This window comes from Pyrus communis, chromosome 12 (assembly GCF_963583255.1).
Source record: "Pyrus communis chromosome 12, drPyrComm1.1, whole genome shotgun sequence".
In the NCBI taxonomy this organism is placed as follows: domain Eukaryota; kingdom Viridiplantae; phylum Streptophyta; class Magnoliopsida; order Rosales; family Rosaceae; genus Pyrus; species Pyrus communis.
The window spans coordinates 20581178-20605666 of NC_084814.1; the positions used below are offsets into that span (position 1 = coordinate 20581178).

Below are 24489 nucleotides of genomic sequence, written 5' to 3' on the forward strand. Positions count from 1 at the left end.
ATAAAATTTTGGTTTGGTACAATAGCGTATCATTACTGGTCGGCACAAAATCGGTATAGCAATTTGGTTGGCATGGTATTTTGGCAAAAAAAAAAATCCACCCCTTGACGGGAGAGGGGGTTTCTTGCACTGGGACCGCTACTGTAGCGGTAGTATAATTGAAACGTGAAAAAGTTAAAATACATAACATCATGTCATGTTTTGGATTTGGTACATACCCGCTATAAAGTACCCGAACAATTAACTGAACGACGCAACAGCATCAATTTTGAGGAAATTGCTAAATAAAATGAAACAGGAATGCAGGAACACAAAACTAAAGAAATTGGGGCTCCTCCAGAATCCAAAACGCGAAGAATCCCTGGTGGTGCTTGTTCAATTACTACGTTTGCATCCATCTTTAGAGCAAAGACGTCACAAGAGCAACTAGCAGACTCCTTTTCGCACGAACTTCCGAAAGCAACTAGCAAACTCCTCTCATATGAGCTTCTGAAGAAGATGAGAATGCAGGACTGTAGACCTACGCATCCACTTTAATCTTTGCATCCAGACGAGTGAACTCCTGGAAAAAGGCTTTGAAATGCTCGTAGGAATACTTCACATCATCAACAGCACACATTTCTCGTATGCTGTGCATTGACAACTGCGGCGCACCTACATCAACTGTTCGTATTCCCACTCCACTTGCAAGAATGGGACCGATGGTTGAACCGCATGCCATGTCATTACGAACCACAAAGTCCTGCAATTATCTCTTGCCAAAGTTTGACGTTAACAGAGTGCTAGATTTTAGTTATTTAGTTTTCACAACTAGAATACCAAAGTAGGGAGGGGCTGACCTGGACAGGAAGGCTATGATTCCTTGCTATCTCCCTGAATATTAATGCAGTGACAGCATTGGTTGCATAGCGTTGATTTGCATTGTGTTTGATCACAAGTCCGCCATGCAACTTGGGCTGGTGATTCTGTTCATGTTTGTCCTGAAAAAAGATCCGTCTGTAAGTATGGTGCAAAATTAACAGCATGCGAAAAATTATTACGTATCAAACAAACATACCATATAATTAGGATGCAAGGCATGTGCCATGTCAGCAGATACAAGAAAGCTCCTCTGAATAGCTTTCTCGAGCAGCTGGAAAAAAGGGGAAAAAAATCAATGCAGTGTATAACAAGAAGCCTTTCCAGATGAAAACAGAGTTACTGATGTGTTTGTTAACAGGATGACCGTACAAGTAAAAGGACATCGAAGATTCACTACCTTAGAATCTGTGGTGAAGGAGTGTGTAATTCGTGAAAGAGTATTTAACATGGCTGGAGAACCAGCCCCTTGGGCGGAATCAGATCCAACCTCCTCATGATCAAACAAAGCCACCATTCTAACGCCGGACTCATCTTCAAGGTTGCTGTCAGAAGATGTTGCGTCTACCAATGCCTGGGAGTAAACAATTAAGCAAGAAATAAGAAACAGCTGCTCCAAGTTGAAACCACAATTTAGAACCACAACAAGTGGATAAGAAATCCACCAACTAGAAAACTAGCTAAGACCTTTCAAGCGGGACTACTTTACTAGTAACTAAGCTGAACCAAATTCAATTTACGGCTGCTAACACATCCATCACTTTATAAGAAAGAGAATAATCCCTCAACTCATTCGAAATTAATGCCCAGTATCTAACTCTACCCTATAATTTCTCTACTTCCATTCCCTTATAATCCTCAAAAATTCTTCCATTACGCTCCAACCAAATGTTCTAAAAAACTGCCAACACCAAACAGCCCCACAAAGCTTTAGCTTTATTCCCCTTTCCTAAAGCCTCCAACTTGGTGCTTAGAAGCTCAAAACATCCCTTTGGAATAACCCAACTAGATCTAACTTCCTTGAACAATTCCACCACAGCTGTATCAAGTAAGAACAATGGACAAAAACATGATTAACAATCTCCTCCTCCACAAACTGCACCAATGAGGAGAATATACCATCTCAAAGTATTATTGGTAATATACAGTAGGGAACACAGCGATGAGCCTACAATTAAAACCGTGAAAGAGGGAAAAACCCAAAACAAAAACAAACAAACAAAAAAACTCTTACCTTTAGAGAACAAAACGACATGCAAAGATTATCAAGCCTTCCTGAGAAAACAAATTCTTTTGCTGCACCAGCTATTATGCTTGGTTGAGTATCACACGCTTGCAATTCAAAATCAGAGATATGCTCCGGTTCACATCCAAGCTGATCTGCAAGTAGCTGGAAGAAAGGAAGAGAAAATTAATATAATTACCATAAGAGGATACCCAGAGTTGAAACCATCTAAAGAGTATAGTTGCTTCATTATCCTGTTAATTTGTTCATGTAATTTGAAATCAACCAAAAATTCAATCGATCCTCCAATTTCAAAAAGAAAGCCTAAATTTATTTGAAATCAACCAAAAATTCAATTGATCCTCCAATGTCAAAAAGAAAGCCTAGATTTCAGAATTATTAACCTGTAGTAGAAGTGAATGATGCTTCAAGGCATTTGAGGTTGTTTTCTCATTAGATTTCTCTCCAGAAGTCAGAATATCGTTATCAGCCTCACCATCTTCAGCAACCACTTTATTGAGCTCTGCCTACAAAATTAGTTTGTTTGGGTAAAAGAAAGAAACAATGAATAGAAAGGAAGAAAAATTTATGCTAATCTATGATGTAATGGGCATGGGTATAACAGTGTATAAGATGTATGTAATTCCAAGACTACCTTGACTGCCGTTGCCAAGACGGGAAGAAGATGCGTCTGCGCATTCACCTTGAATGCATCTCTAACATCCCTGCCAAAAGACAATGAAAATATACATTTAACGAATATGAGAAAGCAGAACTAATCAAGCCAAGGAAATAGAATTGTCAATGCATATTTCAGTACCAGTCATAAATCGTAGCGTGATTACCTGTCTAAGTGAATTGCCAAAGTAGGGATCCGCATTATGGGCTCCTCAATTCTAACAAGTTTATGCAAATACGAAACAGAGCCATCCTTTTCTTCTCTTACTATCACCCTTCCAGCAATTGTCAAGTCACGGTCGAACCATGTATGCCACAAGCCACCGCCATATGTTTGGACACCCACTTCCAAGTACCCGCCTTTAGCTACCTGCACAACCCGCCCATATTCCCAAACCGTTCAAATTTTTCCACTCCGTATCCATTTGTTAAATATTATCATATCATCTCGTTTTTGTAACAATCAATTCAAATTCAAACAAATCAAGAGAATACCTTGGAAACCGGTTTCAATTTGAGACAAGGACTATCTGTATGAGCACCAACTATATGAAATCCGTTTCCAGCAACATACCTACACAAAAACACACCGCATACAAACTTTAGCTTTCCGAAAAACTAAACCCCGTAAAGATTAAAACTTTTAACTCCATCACTTTCCCTACGAATTTTTTGACATTAAACGGAGATTATACCGATAAAAACAAGCAAGTAAACTCGTCCAAAATACAAAACAATGGAGAAACTAATCGTACTTTTTACCGATTGCGAAAGCAACAATGGTGGAGTAATTCCTGGTGAAGAAATACTTTTTACCAGCCTCCAATTTCCAATCCTCCCTCTCCGAAACTTGTTCGTAGCCCGCGCTTCGCAGCCGCTTCTTCGCCTCGTCTGCAGGAGAAATCGAAGCAGATAACAAAGCTCAGAAAATAGAAAGAAAAAAAAAAAACAAAAACCCACATTTCAAAATTCAAATTCAACAAAGTAACAAAAGAACGAACTCTGGATTGAAATTTAATAAAAAGGGGATCTGGGTTTTTACCGACGGCGTGGAAGGCGGTGGGGGCGGCGTTTAGGAAGCCGATGAGATCAGAGACGACGGAGTCCGGTTCTTGCTTTGCCATCTCCCCTGTGCTGGGCTGAGCTGACTCAGTGACCCGCTCTGTGTGTCCTCGCGATAAAGTTGTTCCTTTTCTTCGGTATTTCCTTTGAGCTTTTGGGACTTTGTAATTCAGTGGGCCTCTTTGACTTTGCGTGCGAATTTAATCTAGCTCGATCCCGGCAGCTAGAATCCGTTTTGGGCCGTACGTGCCCGTACCCAAACTGACCCACCCGAAGTTGTGTTGTGAGCCTTGCCATAGTTGCTCAAGCGCGTGAAAGTGACTGTTAAACGTTAATAAGTTGTGAGACTTTTTTTTCTCTGACAACCATTGATGCATGCGAACGAGTGGCAATAGTTTGTAATTTTGGAAGAGTTATGAGCATTTGAGTAATGATCGCCGACAAATAATTATTTACACGCGTGAGTGATTGTCAACAACACGTGTTAGGCAACTGTCAGTAGTTTGCAACTTATTTTTGGCATAAGTTCTTGTGTAATACTTGGACCAATTTAACTATGAAACTATGCCAAATTGCCAACGACACATCTTAAATTAGAAAGAAGGAAACTTAGGGTGTCAAGGACAACGGAAATGAGTGACATGTGATATAAAGCAACATAAGTATTTCGTAATACATAGAGAATAAAGCTTGGCTGCTAAACAATTAGCATTAGCTTTTTGCTAAAAAGTTAATGTGGCTGCTCTTTGGTTTGACGCATATCCAATTGGCTTTTCAAACTGAATCACTTTAAAAGAAGAAAAAAAAAAAAAACTGGACAGAGCATCCACATTGGCTTTTAGCATGAAATGCTGCTAATTGTTCAGCAGCCAAGCTTTGTTCATATATATATATATATATATAGAGAGAGAGAGAGAGAGAGAGAGAGAGAGAGAGAGAGAGAGAGAGAGAGAGAGAGAGAGAGAGAGAGAGAGAGAGAGAGAGAGAGAGAGAGAGAGAGAGAGGACTTACATGAGATTTTGTGACCGTACACTACTCTTTACTCTAAGATTTTGTTAAAGCAATAAAGAGTTTGCAACTCAAGTGGTTGAAAACGTTTTTTCTTACATTCGAGAATTTGTAGTCGAATTCCCTACCACAACATTACTTGTACGAATAAATAAAAAACTTTTTAGATTGAAATTGAGTCGCCCTTTGGTTCTATTTTCTATAAGATAATGTTATTCACCCACCCATTTTTACTTCCTGTACACCTTTATTAATTTTTAGTTATTGATCTTCTTTAATTCATTCGATTAAACGGTTAAAAATTAAAAGAAATATGTGAAAAATAAAAATGGGCGTGTGAATCTACCCTTACTTATATGTTGTCTTTCTAGTCACTCATTCTATTCCATAAAAACCATCTTTGTCTTTTTCTTTCTCCTTTTCTTTTTTATTTTCTCACTTGCCAATCAAAGCATAAAATTAAAATGCATTTAAATCATCTCATGTTAACATCTCTCCAAAAGTCGAATACATAACTTGTAGTTAATCACACTCAGCAGGTATGGTTAACTACCAGCCATTTCACAGTTTTATTTTGCTAACAACCCAAATCTAAGCAAAACTGCTATTACAATTAGCACTTTTGAGCAAACCTGCTTTTTATTTTCCCGGGAAAACCAAACGGAATAACCTGTGTTGCCCATTTACTAGCAAACCCTCACCCGGGATTATTTTTAATAGGGAGTTAACGAAAAATACACGGTATTGTTCACTTTAACAAAAAACCACATTTTTACACTAAAAAATCATTTTCATTAGTTTTCTTTTTTAATAATCTAATTTGCAACAAACAAAGGACAAATCGGACAGTACAGAAAAATCAAGAACAGAAGCCTTGCACCACAAGCTTCTCTTTTATTTCTTCTCTTCCAATCTTTCAAACTCCTCACTCTTCCCTCCCCCCTCCCCCCACCTCTCTCTCTCTCTCTCTCTCTCTATAAAAACCCAAAACCACCACTCTGTAATTTCCATGGCGAAAGCAAGAAACTTGAAGACCTCCGCATTCACCACAAACCCTCAGCCGCTGACGCCATCGTTCCACCTACTTCCAGTCACTCCGCTCACCGCCCTCCTCTTCTCCCCGAAAACTCACCGCCTTCGAAACCCGAAGCTCTTCAGCAGCAGCAGCAACAAGCACCCATTAGCCCTCCCAATCTTCTACCTCTCCCTCCTATTTTTCATCACTTTCTTGGGAATTTCCTTTCTTACCCTCTTCCCCTCATTCCCTCCACTCCTCCCCTGTTCCCATTTCTCCTCTCCAACTCCTTCTCCCACTTCTCCGGTTCCCGCCACCAATGGAGAGGAAGATGATGATCGGCCTAGACTGTCGGCCAGTGCAATGGTGCCGCTGCCGGCTCACGGGGTTTTCGGGAACCTTTCGGAGGCGGAGAGGGAGTTCTGGCAGCAGCCCAATGGCGAAAATTACCGTCCTTGCTTGGATTTCAGCCTCGGGTATCGGAGACTCTCTCCCAGGATTTCGGAGGAGAAGAGGAGGTTCTTGGTAGTGGTGGCGTCAGGAGGGTTGAACCAGCAGAGGAATCAGATTGTTGATGCTGTCGTCATTGCAAGAATTCTTAAAGCTGCATTGGTTGTTCCAGTATTGCAGATCAATCTGATTTGGGGAGACGAAAGGTTTACCATTTGTGTTTTTTGATCATGTTTTGGTGTTGTTTTCGGCCCTTTTTAATAAGTTTGATGAAGTAAAAACATGAATTTTTAGATTTTGGTACCGAAATAGAACATTGGTTTTGTTCGATTTTTCGTGTTTGCAAGAAAGTCTTTGTTTTTGCATCAAAGAAGCATGAAGTAAACGGCTTTGGCATCAATGCTTCGTACCGATCGGTTTGTTTTGTTGAAATTGCAGTGAGTTCTCGGACATTTTCGATGTGGCACATTTCAAAAGGACTTTACAAGCTGATGTACGAATAGTATCGTCTCTTCCCTCCACACATTTGATGTCAAGGCAGAATATCGAAAGCAAGATTCCACATGACGTTACTCCGCAGTGGATCCTTAGCAGATTCTATAATCAAGTAAGGAATCCTTGTCGCATAATTTTAGTTTGCAAGTATGCAACGTCGTGTTCCAGTTTTCTGGTTGAGAAACGAATTGAACTAAGAAAGAAAATAATTTTCCTCAAATTTTGTTATGGATGTTAATGCAGCTGAAGAGAGAAGGCCTTCTTGTGTTAAAAGGGTTGGATTCTAAGCTCTCCAAGAATCTTCCCCCGGACCTGCAGAAGCTTCGGTGTAAGGTACATTACGAAATTAATCACCGCCATCAAATATTTCTACACAATGTATGTTCATGTTTTCATTGTACCCATTGTGTGTTTATATGTCAGGTAGCTTTTCATTCATTAAGATTTGCAGCACCAATTCGAGAACTTGGAAATCGACTGACAAAGAGAATGTGGATTGAGGGTCCTTATATTGCACTCCATCTCCGGCTAGAGAAGGATGTGTGGGTCAGAACTGGATGTCTCACTGGTTTAGGCCATGAATATGATGACGTGATCACCAAGGTTCGGGAATCTCAACCCGAATACCTCACTGGACGATTGAACATGAGCTACACCCAGCGGAAACTAGCTGGACTTTGCCCCCTAAATGCTTTAGAAATAGCAAGGTATATATAGGAGTAGAAATGCAGTTCATAGTTTGTTTGGACCATGATTGAAGTTGGATGTTTAATGCAGGTTTTTGAAAGCTCTAGGCGCACCAAGAGCTGCACGGATATACAGCGCAGGAGGCGAGGCATTTGGGGGCAACAGGGCTCTGCAGCCACTTGTGGAAGAGTTCCCGAATTTGTTTACAAAAGAGATGTTGGCACAGGATGGAGAACTCTCTCCATACGTGAACAAGGCTTCAGCTCTGGCTGCCATTGACTACATTGTGTCCCTGAGCAGTGATGTCTTTGTGCCATCACACGGTGGAAACATGGGCCGAGCAATGCAGGTAAGAACCCGAAAAACATTTTTTCATCCTGATAATTCTGTTGAAATTAACCTTTAATCAGTACATTTGATCAAATGTTCCCCATCTTTGCTTTGTATTTTTGACATGACAGGGTCACCGTGCCTACGTTGAACACAGAAAGTTTATAAAGCCAAACAAGCGAGCAATGCTGCCTCTGTTTGAAGACAACTCCATCGGTGATGCAGAGTTCGGAAGTATCATGAGAGAGTTACATAGAAAGTCTCAGGGGCAGCCTGAACCAAGGGGTTACAGAAGAAACCGAGATGTGATTGCATATCCTGTGCCTGAGTGCATGTGTAAGCATAGTACAGGCATTTTCTAGTGCCACTTCAGAAACATTTTGTGTATTTTTTTTTTTTTTTTTTTTTTTGCTGCAATGAGTTTTTCTCTTCATTACAGCGCTACTATTTCACCGCGCATTCAAACAAGAATTTACAGGCATACGAAATAGAGTTAAAAGAACCTATACGGCTGCAGATTTTCGACGGAAAATTGGTAAACTGAGCTCTTTCTAGCATGAATTTCTAGTATGAACCGTTACGGCTGCAGATTTTTAGCTGGTAACTCAGTATTTGACCTCTTCTGTCGGGGACGGGAAATTAAACATGTGACCGCGAGTGTAAAAATTGGCCAGAACAGAAGAGTTCAAATACTGGTTACCAATGTTGCTAAATATCCGTTAATCGTTATTGTAGGCATGGACAAAGCACAAGCACAATCTAGTATTGTAAAAATTGGCTGAAAGTGTTCATGAGCCTCATCTCCAATAAGGAAGGCCAAAGGTCCAAAAATAAAAAAATGGCCTGATTTGTCCAAAAACTCATCTCAAATCGATGACTAGGTTATAATTCTATGGAGCCTATCATGCTATTATTTGGCCAAAGGGGCATCAGGCTGGCAAAATTTAGCCCCCTGTTAGCTCATTTTTTGGGGGTCAACTCCTCAATTATAATAATTGATTTCAAATTTAACAACTAGATTTGAAAAGATCAAATGACAGTTTAACTAAATTAAAGTATAAACTTAAAACTAACAAATTATTTAGGGGGCTATGTTTAGCCCCTTTAGTTGATGATAGATGAGTATGGCCTGACACTCTTCATTTAAAAATATTTTTTTGCAAAAAACTTAGTAGTTGGTACTACGGTCTAGTGCAGTTTAGTTGTATTTCTCTTCACTTGTAAGTGAAATGATTTAGTTTTGATTCTCAACAAAGGTTAACTGAACAACATATTGTGTGGCTTCTGTGAATAAACTTTTCTAGGGCTATATTTTACAATTTCGGTTTGAGATGATCTGAGAGAGGATTAGATTCCAGAAAGAGAAGCAAAGGTATTTTTGACATAGCATTACCCTACCACCTACTGAAAAGCAAGGGTATTTTTTTACCAATATGGTTGATTTGTGCTAACTGTAGACTCAATCCAAATCCAACGGTTTAAGGGTGAGTTTGTTTCACCTTCTTAGGAGGGACTGGCTTGGACCGTCTTAACCGGGTTATTATCCTATGTTTGATAAGGCCTTGGACTACAATAAATGGGACTTGCCTCAACTACGAGGCCCTCCCCGCTTCGCTAAACCCCATTATCTAGTCCCACACTTTCGCTCGGTATTAAGCGGGACTAGAAGAAAATTGAGGCCAAGATCCAGACCCCATCTTTTGCTTGCTAAACAGTGACATCCAATCCTTGGGCTTCCTTCTTCTTCTGCGGCGTCATCATCGTGGCCAACAGTTGGCGGTGCTTGTTCTTCCTTTTTCCCAAAAAAATCCCAGATGGTTGAATTTGGGGATGAACAGAAAATTTCCAGAAAACCCTTGGGCTTTGCTTCCTTCTTCTACCCATCTCTAAAAAACCCTTTTCTCTGTTTCAAATAATGCTCAAAGCTTCTTTCTTTCTCGATTGACACTTTGTCCAACTTGCCGGAAAAAGAAAATCAAGAAATTGGAAAAATTAATGGAGTCAGTCAAATAATTGATAGAGATGATGATTGATTGGTTGCATAGATTATAGAGTTCAAAGGAAAGATGGGAAGGATTTGGGTTTTCTAGGAAAAAGAGAAAGAAAAAAGAGATGGGATCGAGCTAAAGAGGGAGAAGAAGGAAGAAATTTCCAGAGAGGGGCATAGTTTTTTAGGAAAAAGAGAAAAGAAAAAAAGACTTTGAATTAATAATAAAATATTATTGGAATGTATTAAATAATGGGTAATATTATAGTCTGTTAATTATTTTGTTTTTTAGTTTGACACTGCATTAAATGTTTTACTAAATCAGTTTAGCTTAGTCCAGTCTAAGCAGTCTAACTTAGTTTCTGAAACTAGTCCAGTAAGAGATATATAACAAGAAGATTGAAATAGATGGAGACGCGGGGGAACCAAACCCTGTGCCCTACCACCATGGCACATCAAACAGTTTAGCAACCATAAACCCTAGATCCTAAATCTACCACCATCAGCGCATCCAACAGTTTCGCAACCCTAAACCTTGTTGAGAGTTAATTTTGGAAATTACAATATAATTACGGTAGTTATAAACCCTAAACCTTGTTGAGAGTTAATTTTGGAAATTAAAATATAATTAAGGTAGTATATCCCTTATATTAAAAAAAAAAAAAACATAATTAAGGTGTATTAGATTTACTAGAAAAACTGCAGAGTTAATGCTTGTTGGTAATTATCATTAAGGTATTTCTCTAGTAAAAGTAGGACTCTTGTCTGCAGATTATACGCAAGAAACAGAAGAAGAAAACTATCAAAAACCAGTTTTCCAGATATCGATCTTTATACTCTTCCCCACTATTCTTCCTGCCGCCGGTACCCAATAAACCTCACAAAAGGTGCGATTTTATTGCCCAGATTCTTGGTGTGTATTTGCCAACAATTAACTATTGATCATTGATCGGCTGCGACAGTCTATAAAACTGTTTAAATTGCTGATTCCTATTTGTAGAAACCTTGATGTTTTCGGTTTAGTGATTTTTCGTACTTTATGTGTATATTATGTTGCAGTCATATCTTTTCACCCTTATCAATCCACCTTGAGATTAGCATATGTCAAATTCTTTCTTGTGCATGAATAATTTAGATGAGTCTTGCCAATTTGCCACAACGCTCTTCTAGTTCTTCCTGTGAGTCCTCGCTGGATGAAGAATTTGACGATGATACTGAAGTCGACACTGATAGGAGGTACGGAAATCCTTTTCTTTTTCTTTTATTGTTAATGTAGCATGAGTTTCTATTAGATTCACAGTTCCTGTAACTGGAACAAAGTTTCTTTGATGTTCCACTTTTCTTAGATATAACTTATGATAGTTACTTTGCAGTAGAAAGCGGTGCAAGGAGGAGGATCTTGGAAGCATAGAGGAAACTCAAGGGTCAGGCTCACAAGTACTTGTAGAAGAAAACTCAAGTAACTAACTAATTTTGACTAAGTTGGGATAGTGTTTTGGTTCGTTTTATGAGCTATACCCTTCCAATTCCTTGCACTGCAAGAAAGTGCTTCGTAGTGCGAGTGATATTTTGTGATCATAAGAAAGATTAGTTAGTCGTGAGACCTCATTTTTAATATTACCGCAGTGGTCCTATTCTCTACTTTCTTGCCATGTATATCTGGCTTTCGGCCTGTTTTTGTGTCTCTCCCCTTAGATTGATGAAAGCCGAAAGTTTTAGATGCAGTCATTCTGGTGTTTATGTTGATAGATTCTTGTTAGAAGTACTAATCATTTTCAGTTAACTTATATGTACTAGTACCAGGTTAATTGGCTGAATGTTTTGAAGAGTACATGAATTTCTAGGACATAATTTATTTTTTCACTATATTCTTTAGTTATGGGCTTAACTGAGGCCAGAAAAGTCACTTGTCTTGAAATCACCGAACATAAACTAAGGAGTTGATACTTTAATTGGGAAAAAATTTCCACCCTTTTCTGCTCAAACAAACAACAAAAAGTTCTCACAAAAACGCTGCAATTTATGTGCTCAAGCATCCTCAAAGGGTGATTGTGCACATCCCTTGTTCCTTTTGAATGCGCACAGATGTTGACTTCACTTTGTTACTATGTGCAGAATCATCCCGAAAGAAGGATATTTGTGCTCATCCTGGTTCATTCGAACATATGTGTATAGTTTGTGGGCAGCCGGTGGATGACAAATTTGGTGTGGTATTTGGGTATATACACAAGGTAATTAAAATGTAATTCATGAATAAAGATTTTTGATGTCTTTGCTTAAATTCCTGCCAGTTTTGGCTTGTAATTGATGAATTACCAATCCCTGATGGAAGGATAAATTACCAGAAAAGAAACTTAACAGTTTCATATATCCATTTTCTCGTTATGTTATGTATATATGGATGACTCACCATTCTATTTTTATAACTGCTGAGCTTTATGTTTTGAAGAATTGTACGGCACAACTTAAGTAGCTAAGTTTATGATGTATTTGCATACTTTCTTGCTTTGTTGTCGTTTTTCTTCGGTTGTATGTTTTTTGTATGCATTTTGTGAGGTAATCTAGATACATCCCCCTGACTACATGCATCTTTCTTTCTAATTAATGAACTACTCAATCTATTCTATAGCTTAAATTCCTGGATATATGGATCAATGACTACTCAATCTATTTCCATATTCTTATATGTATGTTGATGTAAATTGGAATTAATATGGTGCTGAAATGCTTGCTTCTGCAGGGATTAAGGCTTCACAATGATGAAGTTGATCGGTTACGCAAAATAGACCTCAAGAGGGCGTTGCGCCACAAGAAGCTTTACTTGGTACTTGATTTAGATCACACACTGATAAATTCCAGCAAACTGGATCGTATGACGGCAGAAGAAGAATACTTAAAGAGCCAAACAGCTGATTCCCTGCAAGGTGTATAAGGTTGAATAGATTTACTTAATTTTATAACTTACCGTCTTTTTTCGCTGAATTTACTCATTTTGGTTGCAATATGATACTTGTAGATGTTTCAAAAGGTAGCCTATTCAAGGTGGACATTGTGGATAGGATGATCAAGTTGAGGCCTTTTGTTAGGACATTTTTAAAGGAGGCCAGTGAAATTTTTGAGATGTACATATATACAATGGGTACACGGGTCTATGCACTCGAAATGGCGAAGCTGCTTGATCCGAGGAAAGAGTATTTCAGTGATAGAGTGATATCATGTGAGGATGCCATCAAAAGACATCAAAAAGGTCTAGATATTGTGCTTGGACAAGAGAATGTTGTTTTGATCCTTGATGATAAAGAAGATGTAGGTACTTGATTCCTTGATGTACTGCAAATTAGAAGTGCTGTGTTTATAGATAACTCGCCATCAGTAATCTGTTGTTTATCTTTTTTAAAATAGGGTTATATCAATTTTGCTAAATATCCAATATTGTAGGCATGGACAGAGCACAACAGCAATTTAATATTGATCGAAAAATATCATTTCTTTAGATCGAGTAGTGACAAAGGTGGGTTCAAATGTAAGTCCCTTTCTGAGTTGAAGAGTGATGAAAGTGAGACTGAAGGAGCTCTTGCAGCTGTTCTTGGTGTTCTGAAACAAATCCATACTACGTTCTTTCATGTAAGTTCCACCACTTCCAGATCTTTGATGATAAATTATTGTGATTTTGTTGTGTGTTAATGTGTTCTTGTGAACTGTCTGGTAGGAATTGGAGGACAATCAGAGAGATGTAAGGAAGGTAAAGTATTTTTTTCAGGACAACTAATATCACCGTTGGATATCTACAAGGGTTATTAATATGTGTTCTTCTCAATCGATATTATTCTTGTAGGTGTGGAAAACTCTGAAGGAGGAACCATTGAAGGGGTGTAAACGAGTATTCAGCTATGTCTTTCCCTCAAAGTTCCAGGCAGATGCTGGAAGCCTGGAACAGGCAAGTTCTGATTCCATCCACAGTGCAGTGAAGCTGCAAACTATATGTTGTGGGGAAAGCAACCTGATGAGAAGTTCACTGCCAAGCGAATGAAAACCTCATTATCTGTTCTTGCAGCACTGACCGTGTCTGCATATAGTTTGAAATACTTTTGATCCCGAACATCTCGTTCATTGTGGACTGGTTCCTCCATTGATCTCACTCAATCGTATCTCTTAGAGATTAGCGTTCTCTTTCATTTTGAACTGTTGAATTTCATAATAGTAATCTTTTTCTCTCTCTAGTTGCATTAAGTGGCAAATTTGCTTGATGACTCCAACATTATCTGTCTTTTAATTGATGCCGTATTTTGTGTCACTAGCGAAATTTCTCGTTATAACACGAGATGTTAACCTTTCTGAAATTCCGTATTAATACTCAAATTACATTTTGAACTTTAAATTACATTGAAAATTCAAATTATATTCCCAAATTCACCCCCTTTCAACTGCACTCACATTGGTAATTATTCTTGTACTTGAAGCTACAGCTGCGCCAGTGCAAGTAAGTCTACAAACTCCAAGGGTTACTGAGGGCGGACCGTTGTGCATTCATCTTATTAAACAAGTGATGCTTCTATTTCTTCTAGAGTTCGCCCTTTTGCCACCAATACAACATTTAACCGGCACAGGCCGAGTAGAAGAAAAACGTTTCTGAAGTAGAATTATGACCGGTGATGAGTAAATATTGCAGAAATAAAATAAGGGGAAAGAAGAGAGGAAATTTTTGACAACCTGCTGAGCTCCAGTCCATCATGTAATTGAAGGTGTCCGTTGTTATCCAAGAACTAGACCAATTTATCAAACTCAACAAGCTTCCGGCCTAGCCTTCAATATTTACTGGGAATATCTGAAAACAAAAACTCATCAAATCTTCATAACAGAAGTTGATTTTTATTTTATTTTATTTTTTTTTTTGTCTGCCAAATTTCGGATAATAAATAGTAAAGCTACCTACCTCTGACATAATAACCCAGGGCAATCGTGCCATGCCAATCACGAGTGATACAGCGTAACCCAACATGCCGACGAACACAAGAATTGCAATGACTTTCATCCACAGGTGGAGACCCTTCCACAAAAAAAATGGTGTACTTCAAATAATGAACATTTGTGTAAGAAGCAAACGGCAACAAAAAACAAGAAGTATCAAAGTTTTGTTTAGGGAGAAACCTGAAAACAGAATGTTGCTCAAATAACTTCCTACTCCTTTGAAAAAATGGGAATATATTTGTTTTCCTAAGAAGCCGATGAGCACAAATACTGTAGTAAAGCTTCTTCCACAGATGGAAGTCCTGCCATGACAAAGACATAATTCAACGAATGATCATATCTATTTACAAACAGCAGAATAACAGATCATGTTTCAGAATATGATTTGGGGAGAAACCTGGAAGCCGAATGCCAAGCACATTGCGGCAAACATTTGGTTACTTAACTTGTGAAGTAATTGATGTACAACACCAAAAAAAGTTATACACTTTGCCATACTCACCTTAGAAGTGGTCATTTTCCCCATTTGTCTGTTAGCATAAAGAAAGCGGAAGGTGAAACAGAACAGCAGGTGATCATGAATTTTGTAATCATATTTCTATTTAGTCTGCTTGCAGTGAGTTGAGTGAGTGAGCATATCTCTTCCGAAACATGTCAAGCGTTCTTTCCGAGTTCTGCTCAAATATTTCTGTATAATCCTGTCAAGGCACTATAAAAAATGATCTTATTTCTTGATTGCATGCCAAGAGAACATTTTCAAACTCAAATACATTATCATGATATCAGATGCTTCTTGAGATGTGCACGCATTCGTTTCTCCAGACGCTGCATAGCTGCTTCAAGTTATTTATGTTTACCAATTATGGCTGGTTACTGACTTCTGATTTGTTTTACTTTTCCGAGACGCTCATCAGCCACCTTGGAGACTCTCGAACAAAAAACAAACCAATATTTTACAGTGGAGGCGGAATAGCACCCGAATGTGTAAATCTCACAGTACTAATTGTTTGATTCAATTTTGATCCATATACAAACATGCTACCGATTACAGCCATGGCGCGCCAGGATATGGCGTTTCCAATAAACTAGAATAGTGACAACCCACATCAGAGACTTCCAACAACACCGATATTGTCTCCAACTTGATAATTGTCAATTGCACAATCCGACAGGTGTGGGGTTTTATCACAAAAGGCCTCGGTATCAGTTGGCGTGGGGTTAAGATATTTAAACTATTATTTCTCTCTTTCTACTGCCGATGTGGGATTCAACGATATTAAGTTTGAACAACCGATCACTCAGGCATTACCTATAGCAGGACCTCAGCCTTGAAGGAAAGCTCGTAACCACTTAACAGAGAGCTTGGGGTAGCGCGTGTAGTTATTGAAATCAACAAAGTAAATCCCATAACGTTCGAACCCCATACCCCATTCAAAGTCATCGAACAGAGCCCAATAAAAGTACCCCTTGACATTCACTCCAACCCTGCAATAATTTTGTTAAGAATGAGACATTATATTTGTTTTCGGTGTCAAATAAAAATATACATCATCACTTACTTAATTGCCTTATTGATCCGATACAAGTGACAAGTAACAAAGGAAATTCGATATGGATCCTCTAGAAGTACTTCAAGTGGAGAGCCATTGTCCCTGTGATCAGAAATTCGTACAAAGAAAAGGTGTAGAAGATACAATGTCATCCTTTTTTATTTTTATTATGCATATTTTGATTAACAGTATATATACAAGGATTAACTAAAGCTTAAGAAATCGAACCATTTTCAAAGAAATGTAGACTTTTGGATTTTGATATTTATCCTTTACGTACTCCAACAGCTTCTGAAGCCCTTCCGGCCAATGACTATCGGTCTGCACCATAAGGAAAAATTAACCACACATTTTCCTCAAACAAAGACAACACCGATGTTTCATTTCTTACAAAACTTGCAAGAACATAGAATTTCAAAATGTTTCTTACGACACCAAGAAATTCTTCATCGTTGATGGCTGCAACAATCAAAACACAATCAACAAGACGGAATATTAAAACTATACTTTATGTTTGATTTTTCTTTTGTCCTATATATGGTTCCAGAGAGCAAGGTATCTTAACTATTGTTTCGGCCCATGTGTCGAAGGAATAACGCAACGCCTCACCTGGAGGAGGAGCCCTATGTTTGGCATACGAAGATGTATAATAATTGATTCCAACGAACGCTAAACTCCCATTGAGCAGAACTTTCTCTTCACCCTCTCTCTCATACTTGTGGATAATCTCCGAATACTAATGGTCCCATAAACCTAATGCATAAAAAGTAGCATTACCAATGAAAAAACTTATCATAAAATGATTAAAACATGCAGGTTCTCATGATCATCATGATATTGAAGGCTTCTACTCACCATCCGAGGTAGAAGTCAAAAAGTCTTCCTGCTGCGGCTTTATCTTCTTCTGACTCTGTATATGGCAAAAAATATTGTGAAACGAGGACGATTCCAACTTCACCCTTTTGTTGTTCCTAGAAGATGACATTCAAACTAAATTTTAGTAATAAGATTAAAAAGTTGAAACAGTTGAATTCGTTTGAATTTCCTCGAGTCTCTCACTTGATATTTTTCTCTGTAGAGCTTAGCCACAGCGGCATGGGCAAGGATTATGTTATGGGCTGCAAGGTAAGGTTCTGTTGACGAGTTACCACCAAACTTGCATGGACAGACAGTCTCGAAACATTTCACAGGATACCGTAATGCACAAAGGGTTGATGGAAGTGAACACCTCCCTGGTGGGGAAATCCCAATTTCATAACCATATTGAGCAAGAACGTCTGGCTCATTAATTGTGAACCAATGTTTAACTCTCTCTCCAAAAATTTTGAATAAAAGTTCGCTATAGTCTCTAAAGTCATTCGTGGAAAATCGGCCGTGACATTATTATACATTATGAGTTTGATATTATATTATTTGTTTATCTTTTGAAGTTCATATTTTTCAATTCATGTTTACAAAATGACATGCGTGCAAAATGGTTTTCGAAAAAGGCTTACACAAATGAGCGATTCAGTAAGCCTCCATATTTCTCTTCCAGGGCTAGTGGCATGTCAAAGTGATAGATCGTCACGAAAGGTGTGATGCCTGCGTTAGAACGCAGAAAATACATTAAACCAAACACATACTTAATTCAACTAAGTATATAAAAACTGGTAGCTTTCTCACCATTTTTTATTAGTTCATCGATGAAGCTATTGTAGTGATCCATACCCTCTTGGTTAATTCCGCTACTTAAGATTCCCTCTGCGTAGGATCCATCAACACTCCATCAGTTTCTTATAAATAATCAAACAAATTTTTGAAAATAACAGAATAAAGAAGAAATGATTTTTTACTTGATAAAATCCTACTCCAGGAGATGGAGAATCTGTAAGAATTTAGTCCGGCATCCTTGATAAGCTTAATATCCTCCTAAAATTCAGATTAGAGTATTTGACTTAATTTTTTAAGGAACTAACTGGGGTTTTAAGGATGTTTTGACCTTTTGCTACTCACCTTGTACCGTTTATATCCATCGACTGCCATAGGGAACTTTGTACTGTTTCGAAGTTTTTCTGTAATTGAAATTTGTTAGCTGATAATTAATCCAAATGGAAAAACAACAAATTAAATTCAGAAAAAGGGAAAGTGAAAGGCTTGGAGAGATGCTGGATATAGGGGAGGAGACTATCAAGAAAAGCTGCTCTCTTGCCTACTCCATATATTGATACTTTGATTTATAAATATTTCACGATGGGTCTCATATTTTGTAGCTAATGTCGTGGTAATGTTTAAAGGCCAAATAATGTTTAGTATGTTCTTTCACACGTGGTCCACAAAATATGGTTATAATTCTTAGCGTTTGTCTTTGTTAAAAGGTAATGCTGAGGAGATTAAGTTTGTAGACAAAATTTTGCAAACTAAATGCCGTGAAAGTTGTTGATTAAATTATGACTCAAGCATTGATAAAAGTGCTTATTCCTATTGGTGACACAACATTTAGTTTGCAAATTTTGTTTACCAATTTAATCTTCCTAGTCTTACTGTAACAACCCGTTCTGAAATTTACGGAACGGAAGACCATTTTTATAATTTCACTTTGGGTTGAAAGATATTTTGAAATAGTTACTATTTGGGTCTTAAATGGTGTGCCCAAGAGGGCCCACTTCTTTTGGTTTTGTCTCCCCATCCCGACGCACTCTCATCCTTTCTCTTCCCGTGTCTCTCCCCCAAAACACTCTCAGCTATCTCTCTCCCTCCACACAACTCTCAGACCTATCTCTCTCCATCGTTGCATCCTTCTCTCCCCCTCCCGAGGCATATACTCCCGCGACCACCACACCACCACCTTCACTAAACCCATACGAGAACCACAAGAATGAAGAAGGAACCCTCCCCCAAGCTTCTCCCTTGCTTTGCCATTGGACATTTACCTTTTTCGACAAACCCTCGATAACATCGACCATGGTGCGTTTATTTGTGGCGTTTCTGTCCACCCTTATTTGCGTGGCTCTTCGCCAAGGAGTAAGGTGAGTGAACCCCTTCTAAAATGCATGTTTTAATAGTAGAAATGCATACATGAAAAATCATGATTTAATGGTTACGTTTTATGAGTAAATTAGATTTACACTTACGATATATCATGCTTTACTATGAATATTTTAGAATACCATATTTTATCGAACTTATGTTCTTTGTAGTATATATGATGGATGACTATATGCTATGAAGATGATTTTGAGATATATTGTAACATCCCACATCGACCAACGGAGAGGGGGTAATGTGCCTTATATGTACATGCCCACCTCCTATAGCACGAGATCTTTTGGGAACTCACTGGGTCCAGATCCCATAAGAACTCTGAAGTTAAGTGAGTTTGGGCGAGAGCAATCCTAGGATGGGTGACTCCCCTGGGAAGTTCTCTTGCTGAAACCCAAAAACAAAACCGTGAGGGAATGGTAAGCCCAGAGTGGACAATATCGTGCTACGGCAGAGTCGAGCTGGGATGTGACATATATGTACTTATGTTTGGAAAGAGTATATTCAATGTTTTGTGCATATCTAGTGGTCAATGTTCTGCCTACGAGCAATGATACTTATATTAACCTACGGGTTGGGTGCTCCGGGTGATACTGATACCAGTAGTTAGCATACTATATACGATATATGTTTTATGAGAAGTTTTATGGCATGCTCTGAACACGTTCCTCAATTGCATGCTCATTGTAATTTAATTTGTAAGTATTTATTTATATTCGTTAGTCTCATGCATCCTAACATGGCTTCATCACCCTCGGGTGTCGGCAAGCACATGCCTACCTTGGTGTTCGGGGAATATCTAGGAATGGTGCATTTATCAACACCATAGAAACCAGAGTTTATTAAATTCATTTTCAAATTTTCTTCATTTTACAAATGAATTACTTTATATGCATTTAGACAGATGTATTGGGAATAAATTTGAAAATCAAGAAAAATCTAATGACTAAAAGGCAGCTTCATGTTTCGAACTCAACACCCTAAAGAAAAATGAAGCCAACATTTCCACTGCACTAACAAATGAATTATGATATTTCTTACATTTTTTTATATTTATATGTTAATTACAGAATATAAAAAAATTTTGGGGACTCTTCTGAAGTGGGGGCCCTAGGTGGGCACCTACTAGGGCTACACTCAGGGCCGACCCTGCTTGCTACTAAATATGAAGTATTGTCATATTTGACTCGAGATTAGTTGCTAATGATATCTTATGTGATTAAGCTTCTAGGACCTTGTTTTAATAAAATTTGTTTTCACCATTGACGATGCATTACAACTGAAAATGTTTGCTTAGCAGATCATTGCCTCTCTCCTAATATTTTAATAATTATGTTTATTCGAAGAAGACAGGATTATAGTTGAAGCGTCTATTACTGTTATAGTTTTGTTTTTGTATAGAGGATAGGTCCATATTCTACATAAACAATTCCTAATTATTGAGGCGCACATATTCTTTCTACCAAACCAAAACAAAAACTAGGAAAGATTACTAGTAAGATACACAAAGGCCAAGTGCACGACGCCCGGGGGAAAGTGTGAGGCATGCGCATAGCGTTGTAGAATCTTTGACAAACCAACCTTCGCTTGAGTGGTTTATAAAATGAATAGTTGACGTTTCTTAAAAATGCCTTGGCCTTTAACATGGGTGTGCGACCACTGCAGATTTTCTTGCCCAATTCTTGTGTCTGTAATGCACATCTTACTCTAAAGCCTAAACACGTACGAACGACAATCATAATTTCCACGGTAAAAGGATTCAGATTTTTCACATTCACTAGTGCAATAACACGTAACTGATTGATGACGTTTATATGAGGAACACAGGGTTGTATTGTATAGACTTGTAGTTGAGATGTCTACATTACTGCTTAGTTTTTATATAGGTTGTATGCCGGCCCCTCCATATTACATAAACGATTCCTAATCATCGGCCGGGTTTTCTTGATGGATTCTTTCTAACAAACCAAAAGAAAGAAAGAAAAATTTGTGACAGATTCTGCCAAAGTAAGCAGAATAATAGCTTGAAAAAGTTGAAATGATAATTGACTAATACAAACAATCAGTAGTTTTTTTTTTCCTAAACAATCAGTAGTTGATCAGTTGACACTTTGCAAGATTTACGCTCGACATTCACCTTTGCAGTTCAAAGTGGGTGAAGCAGTACCGGAATTCCGTGTTGTGGACGAACTGTCGCATAATGAGTGGGCAAGTGAACATAACCTTAGGGACTCATTGAAGATCATAACAGGGGGATAAAATTTACAATATTTTTCATATAATGTAATTCGTGGACACCATAAAATTATAAAATAAAAAAATAAAAAAAATAAAAAATAAAAAAGACATTGAATGCATATCTTGACATTAAATAGAGTCTAGGGATTAAAAATAATTTTTAATCTTGTATGAGATATTTTTCTAAACTTCATCTTATTTAAGGATTAAAATCTAGTTTTCTATATAAATTTTATAATCGAAATTGTTCAATTTATACATCTTCATTTGAAGACCATTCCTATAAAAGAATTATTAGAATCGGAGATTGTTTAGTCATCCAAATGTGTTAATAGCTGGACGGTTCATCATAAATATATTACTTGGTACTTACATCATCGATCTGTTGTATAAATTTGTATGACTAAACGATCTCCGATTCAAATAATTTTTTAGCAGATGATTTTCATTTGAAGATTAATAAATTAAATGGTTATGATTATGAAGTTTATATGGTGAAGATACATTATTGGACAATTGTGGAATATTTGCATTCCCCCGCGTGAAGAATGCAAGTATTATCCTAATTCTAGTGTGTTATGAAAAGTAATGAAATTTTAACATTTATTTGTGTTACAAATTGTAACACTTTATTTTTGTTGGCTTATAAAGTTTGGGTGCATTTTTGCTCACCACCCTACTTATTATCATTGGATGAGTTTAAATTTTGAGATTTGTATCTATCCGCTACATAGATCTTGAAATTTAAACTCATCTAATTGTGATAAATATGGTGGTGAGCATCACCCTCACTTGAAAGTGGTGAGAAAAAGGATAATACTAAGGAGAACAAATTCTTAAATTAATTTTGCAAACCAAGTGATTAACCAATAGGAGATAAACATGTTAATCAACATTTAAGTAATAATTCAATCATGAACTAAAAGAAACCTCAAACTTAAGCAAACCAAATGATTAACCAATAGGAGATAAACATGTTAATCAACATTTAAGCAAACCAAGTAATAATCCCATAAAGTTTCACACTAATGCATGCATTAAACATTACAAGAAACCTCAAACTTCTACATTTAAGTTGTATATATTTATTAACATTTCGCTCGACCTGAACGATTTTATCAATCTAACAATAACGATTTAAAACTTAACATGCCAGTCACAATTGTCAAAGTTTATAAATTTTTACACACATCAAAATATTTGAAGTGCTAAGACTCCCGCCACTCCTTCGCTAGACGATCGAGGGATCCATTGGATGGCCCACCGACTTTCAATGCTTTCACGGCAGTGCCTTGAAGCTCCCTCACCCTCCGCCTCAACCCTTCTCCTTCCTCATCCAAAATCGTCCTCACCACCCTCTCCACCTCGCAACGCCCCACCACTCTCTTCCCATCATCCTCCTCCGCCTCCGGCCACACCGCCACTCCCGCATCCACCAAAAACCTCGCATTCATCCTCTGCTCCGCGTACAGCGGCCACGCAATCATCACCACCCCATGCAATATGCTCTCCAACACCGAATTCCACCCGCAGTGCGTCACAAATCCAGCTACAGACTGATGACTCAGAACCGCCACTTGCGGGGCCCACGAGGACGTCACCAACCCCCTCCCTCGCGTCCTATCCAAAAACCCTTTCGGCAAATACGACGCCGGATCGTCCGCGTCGAAACTGGCCTTAAAAAAGTTCCCCGACACGCTCGCCTCGCTCGGAGGCCTCGCCACCCAAACGAACCGTTTTTGGCTCAGCTCCAATCCCAACGCCAGTTCACTCATCTGTTTCCCCGACAAAGTCCCTCCGCTACCGAACGATACGTAAACCACTGAACCGGCCGGCTGCTGGTCCAGCCACGTCATCAACTTCGAAGATTCCAATGCTGATGTTACCAGTTCGCCCTCTTTGGTCAACGGCCCAATGGGATAAACCGGCGGCGCTGGCAGACCAAGAAAGAAAGGGCTTTCTCTAATGGAATGAAGCGTCACTGGCTCGAGTTCTTCCCACGTATTTACCAAAACGCCATTCACGATCGGCAATCTGTTGGACATAAGTAATAATTGAGGCATTAAAACTCCGGGGATAAGATCGTCAAGCAACAGGGGCTTGCAGCCGGGGACAAGAACCTCCTCGGCTATTTTTGAATGGTCGCCGTTGACCTCGGCGTTGATCGTGGGGAAGTACATGGTCAACGCCAGAAACGAAGCCGAAGACGTCAGGAAAAGGTATGTGTGGATGGAGAGGTCGGCAGCGACATCGTGTGCTATAGTGCAGAAAGGATCGAAGACGAGAGATTTGATCCGAGGTTGTAAGTTTTTCAGGACAAATGGCAGAGACTTTAGGGTTTCTTGGACGACGAGAACGATGCGAACTGAGACATCGTTGGCTTGTTGGGACACGTCGACGCTGGGGAGGCTGACGACATGGAGGTCGGAAGGGAGGGAGGGGTTGCTAAGGAGCTGGAGCTGGGCGGGTGGTGCGTCGGTGGTGATGGAAAGGAAGGTGACATGGAAGCCGTGGTCAACGACAAGTCGTTTGGCTAGCTCGAGGAGTGGGGTGACGTGGCCCATCCCTGGGCTTGCTAAGACCGCCACATGCGGCTTGTTCTGGGTGGACTCCATGTTTGGCTGGTCGATATCTTTAGCTACGGAATACTTCTGGGGTTTTCAGAAAACAGAAGTTGATATTTAAAGAATGAGAAATTAGGTTCCCATCTTTATTTTTTCTACTCCACTGATTAAAACTTTATTTCTTTTTAAATTTTGATCAAGGTTCTTCGGTTTTAATAAACCTCATTAATTATTCAAATACAAAATATTTACATATCAAGATAATTAAGTTTTATTTTTAAATATATTCATTGAGTGTTAGAAACGTTACACTTAATATATTATATTTATGGTTAAACTTTTTATCATATATT

General features: G+C 38.5%; 4 protein-coding genes and 1 pseudogene across 4 annotated transcripts; 2 read left to right on the plus strand and 3 right to left on the minus strand.

Moving 5' to 3' along the window:
- Positions 1 to 158: 158 nt before the first annotated feature.
- Positions 159 to 3993, minus strand: LOC137710625 (probable aspartyl aminopeptidase). Its single transcript, XM_068449699.1, has 11 exons — positions 3804 to 3993; positions 3517 to 3652; positions 3257 to 3335; positions 2929 to 3131; positions 2739 to 2808; positions 2488 to 2610; positions 2093 to 2248; positions 1259 to 1432; positions 1058 to 1132; positions 840 to 980; positions 159 to 742 (listed from the first exon to the last, which is right to left on the minus strand). Exons 1-11 carry the CDS (start codon positions 3883 to 3885, stop codon positions 521 to 523), a joined length of 1461 nt encoding a protein of 486 aa, XP_068305800.1. The 5' UTR covers positions 3886 to 3993; the 3' UTR covers positions 159 to 520.
- Positions 3994 to 5840: 1847 nt separating this feature from the next.
- LOC137709754 (O-fucosyltransferase 37-like) lies at positions 5841 to 8278 on the plus strand. The gene is made up of 6 exons (XM_068448731.1): positions 5841 to 6502; positions 6735 to 6903; positions 7035 to 7124; positions 7215 to 7498; positions 7569 to 7827; positions 7940 to 8278. Exons 1-6 carry the CDS (start codon positions 5841 to 5843, stop codon positions 8168 to 8170), a joined length of 1695 nt encoding a protein of 564 aa, XP_068304832.1. The 3' UTR covers positions 8171 to 8278.
- A 2652-nt stretch (positions 8279 to 10930) lies between these two features.
- On the plus strand, positions 10931 to 13887 carry LOC137710144 (RNA polymerase II C-terminal domain phosphatase-like 4). Its single transcript, XM_068449095.1, is given in 9 exon segments — positions 10931 to 11031; positions 11169 to 11254; positions 11911 to 12026; positions 12536 to 12719; positions 12812 to 13101; positions 13234 to 13419; positions 13505 to 13537; positions 13631 to 13712; positions 13715 to 13887. Coding segments are annotated over 9 exon segments (1251 nt in total).
- A 2198-nt stretch (positions 13888 to 16085) lies between these two features.
- Positions 16086 to 18338, minus strand: LOC137710145 (beta-glucosidase 14-like; annotated as a pseudogene).
- A 4442-nt stretch (positions 18339 to 22780) lies between these two features.
- Positions 22781 to 24187, minus strand: LOC137710146 (UDP-glycosyltransferase 72E1-like). Its single transcript, XM_068449096.1, has one exon. The coding sequence runs from the start codon at positions 24185 to 24187 to the stop codon at positions 22781 to 22783; it is 1407 nt and encodes a 468-aa protein (XP_068305197.1).
- Between the last annotated feature and the right edge of the window lie 302 nt (positions 24188 to 24489).

Excerpts from the sequence above, each read along its gene's own strand:
- LOC137710146 (XM_068449096.1), bottom strand. The coding sequence starts at position 24,187 with ATGGAGTCCACCCAGAACAAGCCGCATGTGGCGGTCTTAGCAAGCCCA.
- LOC137709754 (XM_068448731.1), top strand. The coding sequence starts at position 5,841 with ATGGCGAAAGCAAGAAACTTGAAGACCTCCGCATTCACCACAAACCCT. Across the intron at positions 6,503-6,734 it reads CTGATTTGGGGAGACGAAAG|TGAGTTCTCGGACATTTTCG; the intron begins GTTTACCATTTG and ends TTGAAATTGCAG. Across the intron at positions 7,499-7,568 it reads AATGCTTTAGAAATAGCAAG|GTTTTTGAAAGCTCTAGGCG; the intron begins GTATATATAGGA and ends TGTTTAATGCAG.
- LOC137710625 (XM_068449699.1), bottom strand. The coding sequence starts at position 3,885 with ATGGCAAAGCAAGAACCGGACTCCGTCGTCTCTGATCTCATCGGCTTC. Across the intron at positions 3,336-3,516 it reads GCTTTCGCAATCGGTAAAAA|GTATGTTGCTGGAAACGGAT; the intron begins GTACGATTAGTT and ends GTTTTTGTGTAG. Across the intron at positions 2,611-2,738 it reads TCTTGGCAACGGCAGTCAAG|GCAGAGCTCAATAAAGTGGT; the intron begins GTAGTCTTGGAA and ends CTAATTTTGTAG.